This window comes from Herpailurus yagouaroundi, unplaced genomic scaffold (assembly GCF_014898765.1).
Source record: "Herpailurus yagouaroundi ecotype Mexico unplaced genomic scaffold, PumYag 250, whole genome shotgun sequence".
Lineage (NCBI taxonomy): Eukaryota > Metazoa > Chordata > Mammalia > Carnivora > Felidae > Herpailurus > Herpailurus yagouaroundi.
This window is the reverse complement of record NW_024412467.1, coordinates 15,229,093-15,236,277: the sequence shown is the minus strand read 5'-3', so window position 1 is coordinate 15,236,277 and position 7,185 is coordinate 15,229,093. Positions and strand designations below refer to the sequence as shown.

The 7,185-nt window shown below is 37.4% G+C and overlaps 1 protein-coding gene across 1 annotated transcript in view; it reads left to right on the top strand.

Annotated features, from left to right (window-relative positions):
* The window catches only part of SYCP2L (synaptonemal complex protein 2 like), a 108,879-nt gene that overhangs the window by 85,223 nt on the left and 16,471 nt on the right, over window positions 1-7,185 (top strand). The window contains exons 27-28 of the mRNA XM_040460497.1: window positions 301-400; window positions 495-553. Of these exons, the coding sequence (XP_040316431.1) occupies window positions 301-400; window positions 495-553 (159 nt within the window). The remainder of the gene's footprint in view (window positions 1-300; window positions 401-494; window positions 554-7,185) is intronic.

The window sequence follows — 7,185 nt, the reverse complement described above, 5'->3', positions numbered from 1 at the left end:
GGGGAGGGGACAGAGAGAGAGTGCACAAGTTGGGGAGAGACAGAGAGAGCATCCCAAGCAGGCTCTGCTCTGTCAGCCTGGAGCCTGACGTGGGGCTCGAACACACAAATAGTGAGATCATGACCTGAGCTGAAATCAAGAGTTGGACGCTCAACCTACTGAGCCACCCGGGTGCCCTGAGTTATGTGTCCTTAAAACAAACGTCTGGAGAAGAATAAGAAGTATCCTGGCAATAAGAGGATTGTCTTTTGTCCTATTCAAGCAGTCCCAATGAAATCTGGTGCTTTTTACTTTCATCAGACTGAATAAACTAGAGAAGTTTCACAGTTTTGTCCTTCAAGAGCTGAGCAATCTTGAGAAGGATATTCAGGCTCTGAAACACCTTGAGAAGGATGCCCTGGTAAGTCCTTTTCTTGAATATCCTCTGTGACTTACGAGGATCTGTTCCAGACTAGAATAACTGCCAAATACTTAACACTTTTGTTCAATTCTAGGAATTTTGGGGGAAACAGTCTGATGCCCTGAAATCATTCTGTGATCTGCAAGTGCTGAGGTATTTTTTCAAAGTATTCCTTCTAGAAGTATCTTAGTTGAAGAATGAGGGTAGTGTGCTGGCTGTAGTATGGGTGATCGATGTGGGTGAAACTGCACGGAAGCAGCTATGTAGCTGCATCCTTTCAAACCAACTACTTTTGTGGCACTCCCTGAGCAGAGAGTGTGGCTTAGGGCATTCTAGAAGTGTCAATTTTGAAAAGCATAAGCAGGATCATACAAATGTCCGTGTTTTTGATCCAGTTTGTTTTCTTTTAAGCAATAATTTTAAAAAATTGAGTCCATCCCGAGAAAAACACTTAGATACATAGTGAATTGTGGTATCGTAGAATATATTCTCTCTATATATATTCTTTGGGCAGTATGGAGATTTTAACAGTATTTGTTCTTGGGGTCCCTGGGTGGCTTAGTCGGTTAAGCATTTTGACTTCAGCTCAGGTCATGATCTCAGGGTTCATGAGTTCGAGCCCCGCGTCGGGCTCTGTACTGACAGCTCAGAACCTGGAGCTGCTTCAGATTCTGTGTCTCCCTCTCTCTCTGCCCCTCCCCCACTCACACTCTGTCTCTGCCTGTCTCTCTCTCAAAAATAAACATCAAAAAATTTTTAAAAACCAGTTATTTGTTCTTCCAATCCATGAGCATCGAATATCTCTTTGTGTCTCTTCAATTTCTTTCATCAGTATTTTCTAGTTTTCAGAGTACAGATCTTTCACCTCTTTGGTTAAGCTTATTCCTAGGTACTTTATTATTTTAGGTGCAATTGTAAATGAGATTGTTTTCTTAATTTCTCTTTCTGCTGCTTCATTATTGATGTATAGAAATGCAACAGATTTCTGAACATTGATTTCGTATCCTGCAACTTTACTGAATACGTTTACCTAATAGTTTTTTGGTGGAGTCTTTAGGGTTTTCTGTATATAGTATCATGTCATCTGCAAACAGTAAGAGTTTAACTTCTTCTTTACCAATTTGGATGCCTTTTATTACTTTCTCTTGTCTGATTGCTGTGGCTAGGACATCCAGTACTATGTTAAATAACAGTGGTGAGAGTGGACATCCTTGTCTTGTTGCTGAGTTTTGTATAAACCTTGTTCCGAGGTTTTGTATAAACCTACTTTATTGAGGGGCTTTATCGTGAATGGATGTTGTACTTTGTCAGATGCTTTTTCTGCATCTATTGAAATGATCATATGGTTCTTATCCTTTCTCTTATTGATGTGATGTATCACATTGACTGGTTTGCAAATATTGAACCATCTGTGTATCCCAGGAATAAATCTCATTCAGTCATGAGGAATGCTTTTTTTTTAACGCATTGCTGGACTATGTTTGCTAATTTTGTTGACGATTTTTGCATCTGTGCTCATCAGAGATATTAGCCTGTAGTTTTCATTTTTTTTTGTGGGTCTTTATCTGGTTTTGGAATTGGGGGAATGCACAATTATATGGTCAGTTAATCTTTGACAAAGCAGGAAAGAATATACAACGGGAAAAAGACATTCTATTCGACACTTACATGCAAAATAATGAAGCTGGACCACTTTCTTACACCATACACAAAAACAAACAAAAAATGGAGTAAGGACCTAAATATGAGATCTGAAGCCATAAAAATCCTAGGAGAAACACAAGCAGTAATTTCTGACATTGGCCATAACATCTGTAGATATGTCTCCTGAAACAGGGGAAACAAAAGCAGAAATAAACTATTGGGACTACAGCAAAATTAAAAGCTTCTGCACAGTGAAGGTAACAGCCAATAAAACTAAAAGACAACCTACTGAATAGTGGAAGATATTTAAAAATGACATATCTGATAAAGCGTTAGTATCCAAAAAATATAAAGAATGTATACAGCTCAACACCCAAAACTAAAGAATCCAGTTTAAAAAGGTGCAGAAGACATGAACGTTCTTCCAAAGAAAACATCTGGATGGCCAACAGACACATGAAAAGATGCTCAACATCACTCATCATGGATGTGCAAATCAAAACTACAATGAGATATCACCTCATACCTGTCAGAATGACTAAAATAAAAAACACAACAACAGAAGTTGATGAGACTGTGGAGAAATAAGAACCCTCGTGCACTTTTGGTGGGATTGCAAACTGGTACAGCTACTGTGGAAGACAGTAAGGAGGTTCGTCCAAAAATTAAGAATAAAACCACCCCATGATCCACTAGTTGGATTACTGGGTATTTACCCCAAAAATAAAAACACGAATTCAAAGGCATACACACACCCCTACATGTGTTGCCACATTATTTATAATAGCTACTTTATGGAAGCGACCTTAATAAAAAAATGAAATCTTGCCATTTACAATAACATGGATAGATCTAGAGTATACTGCTAAGCAAAATATAAGGCAGAGAAGAACAAATACCATATGATTTCACTCATATGTGGGATTTGAGAAACAGAACACACAAAGGGAAAAAATAAGAGACAAACCAAAAAACAAACATAGAACAAACAGATGGTTATGGGGGGGGGGGGGGGGGGGGATGGGCAAAATAGGTGAAGGGGATTAAGAACACACTTGATGAGTGCTGAGTAATATATGGAATTGTTGAATGACTACATTGTACACCTGAAATGAATATAACACTGTGTGTGAAAAGAGCCCCAACAAACGTAAGTCCAGGACCATATGGATTTACAGGTGAGTTCCAACAACATTAAAAAAAAAAAATTAATACCATTCTTAAATTATTCCAGAAAATAGAAGAGAAAGAAAAGCTTCCAAATACATTCAGCAAGGCCAGCATTATTGTGATACCAAAATTAGGCAAAGATATTACAAAACAAGAAAACTACAGGCCGATATTCCTGATCAACATAGATGCGAAAATTCTCAGGAAAATATTAGTTAACTGCATTCAGCCATACATTAAAAGGATCATTCTCCAAGATCAAGTGGGATTTATTCTAGAGACTCAAGGATGGTTCCATATCCACAAATTAATCCACATGATACGCTGTATCATAAAATGAAGGATAACAATCATATCATCTCAGTAGATGCAGTAAAAGCATTTGACAGAATTCTAATTCTGTTACTGATAAAAACTTCCAATGAGGTGGGTTTAGAGGAACCTACTTCAACGTAATAAAGGTCATATATGTCAAACCCACATCTAACATCATGCTCAATGGTAAAAAATGGAAAACTTTTTCTCTAAGATCAGGAACAAGATAAGGTTGTCCCCACTCACCGCTTTTATTTTGCATAGTAATGAAAGTCTTACACAGCAATAGGAGAAGAAAAAGAAGTAAAAGTCACCACATTGGGGAGGAAAAAGTAGAACTGTCACTATTTGTAGATGACATGATACTATATCCAGAAAATCCTAAAGATCCCATCAAAAAACTATTAGAACCTATAAATACAATAAAGTCACAGAATATAAAATTAATATACAGAAATCTGTTACATATATTTACACTAATAATGAAGCAGCAGAAAGAGAAAGTAAGAAAACAATCTCATTTACAATGACATCACCAAGAATAAGATCCCTAAGAATAAAATTAACCAAAGAAGTGGAAAAAAGACCTGTACTCTGAAAACTATAAAATCTTGATGAAAAAAATTGAAGAGGACACAAATGGAACTATATACATACTTATGGACTGGAAGAATTAGCATTTGTAAAATGTCCATACTACCCCAACCTACAGATTCAATATAATCCCTAGCAAAATACCAACAGCATTTTTCACAGAACTAGAACAAATAATCCTAAAATATATCCGGAAGTACAAGAGACCCTGAATAGTCAAAGCAATCTTAAGAAAGAAGAACAAAGGTGGAGGTGTCACAATCCTAGTGTCAAACTATATTACAAAGCTATGGTATTCAAAACAGTATGGTACTGGCACAAATATAGACCCATAGATCAATCCATGCTTTTATGGTCAATTAATATATGACAAAAAAGACAAGAATATACACTAGGGAAAAGACCATCTCTTCAATAAGTGGTGCTGGAAAAACTGGACCACATTCTTACACCATGCATATGAATAAACCCAAAATGGATTAGAGACTTATCCCTTGTGAGAGCTGAAACCATACAACTCTTGAAAGAACACATAGGCGGTAATCTCTTTGACACAACCCTATGTCTCCTCAGGTGAGGGAAACAAAAGCAAAAATAAACTATTGAGACTATATCAGAATAGAAAGGTTTCACACAGCAAAAGAAACCATCAACATAATGTAAGGCGACCTACTGAATGGGAGAAGATATTTGCAAATGATATATCTGTTAAGGAGTTAATATCCAAAATATATGAAGGGTGTAGATAGCTCCATACCAAAAAGCCAAATGTTCCAATTAAAAGATAGGCAGAGGACCCGAATAGAAATTTCTTCTAAGAAGACGTACAGATGGCCAACAGACAGATAAAAAGATACTCAACATCACTAATAATTAGAGAAATGCAATTCTAAATCACAATGAGTTATCACCTTCTACCTGTCAAAGTGGCTAGTATCAAAAAAGCAAGAAATGACAGATGTTGGTGAGGATGAGAAAAAAAGGAACCCTTGTTGGTAGGAATGTAAGCTGGTGCAGTCACTGTGGGAAACAGTTTGGAACTTTCTCAAAAAATTTAAAATGGAAATATATGATCCAGAAATTCTGTGACGGGGTATTTAATGAAAACAAAACCACAAGTTCAAAACGATACATGCGCCCCTATTATTTACAGTAGCCAAGATCCAGAAGCAGCCTAGATGTCCATCAACAGACGGATGGGTAAAGATGGGGGTGTATGTGTGTATATGCATATACACGCACAACAGATTGTTACTCGGCCATAAAGACAATGAAATCTCCCATGTATGAAAACACGGAGGGACCTAGGGGGTATTCCAAGTGAAATAAGCCAGACAGAGAAAGACAAATACCATATTTCACTTGTATGTGGAATCTAAAAAACAAATCAAAAAACTCCTAAGTTCAGAGAACAAGCTGGTGGCTATCAGAGGTATGGAGGTAGGTAGGGGTATGGGGGAGCGGTCAAAATATGTGAAGGGGAGTGGGAGACACCTGCTTCCAGTTATGGAAGGAATAAATCATGGGGATGAAAGGTACAACAGGAAATACAGTCCGTGGCATTTTATTTTATTTTAAAAAAAAAAAAATTTTTTTTAACGTTTATTTAATTTTGAGACAGAGAGAGACAGAGCATGAACGGGGGAGGGTCAGAGAGAGGGAGGGAGACACAGAATCTGAAACAGGCTCCAAGCTCTGAGCAGTCAGCACAGAGCCCGACGTGGGGCTCGAACTCACGGACCGCGAGATCATGACCTGAGCCGAAGTTGGACGCTTAACCAACTGAGCCACTCAGGTGCCCCCAGTTCGTGGTATTTTAGTAGCATCGTATGGTGACAGATGGTAGCCGCACCATGGTGAGCATAGCATAACCTACAGCATTGTTAAAGCCACTGTGTTGTATGCACCTGTAACTAATATTACATTGTGTATCAATTATACCTTAAAAATGTGAAAGAAAGACATTTAAAAAGTAGAATTTGACATAAATAACTCAGGATAATACATAATTTCCAATAATTTTTATGTTAAATTAATATGTATATATATTTATTATATATCATGTTCGGGAGGTTTTTTTTGTTGTTGTTGTTTTTAGTGGTTTTTGTTTTACTGGTATGGGTTTATCCTGGGTTCACTCTCCAAAAGTCTTGTCATGATATATGTAGCTCACAATTCAAATGATAATGAGTTTTTTTCACTCATGGCTGAACGTATTCAAAAGACTGGTTTGTAAAAATACAATGACTGGGGCGCCTGGGTGGCTCAGCTGGTTGGGCGTCCGACTTCAGCTCAGGACATGATTTCACACTCTGTGTGTTTGAGCCCCGTGTCAGGCTCTGTGCTGACAGCGCAGAGCCTGGAGCCTGCTTGGGATTCTGTGTCTCCCTCTCTCTCTGACCCTCCCCCGCTCATGCTCTGTCTTTCTCTGTCTCAAAAATAAATAAACATTAAAAAAAAATTAAAAAAATACAATGACTAATGAAAAAAATAACAAATTTTACATATTGATATGAGTAATATATTTTTATGAAAAATAACCAGATTTTTCAAGACAAACGTGAGAAGAATAGCACTGGGTTGTGTTTGCAAATTTCTTTAATATCAGGCTTCACTGAAGATAGCTGTATTCTCATATCTGCTTCTCAGTTCAGTCTGCTGTGATATCACATATCTTGTAGCCTCTGGAAGACACTGTATATTTGTGCAAGAAAGAATGAAAAAAAGCAAATGATGTCTTACTATTACTTACCATTATTACCAAAGTAGTTTTGGACTCAAGGAACCTTTGGAAGCTTAGGGGTCTCCAAATTAAGGGGTCCCTTAGCGGGTCCCAAAGGTTCACACTTTGAGAACTGCTGATATAAACCAACACTAGATTAAGAAGTAGAGAAGATTATACCCCCTAGATTTCTGAAACCTGGAGAATTCACTTATTTTTGACTAAACCTCAGCTTTTAGACAACTGTCTTTTCAGTTCATACAGATTACATTGTAGGAATAGTTACTATTTGCTTTCACCTCCCTTGACAATAGGCCCTTTGTATGACTTTAGAATACTC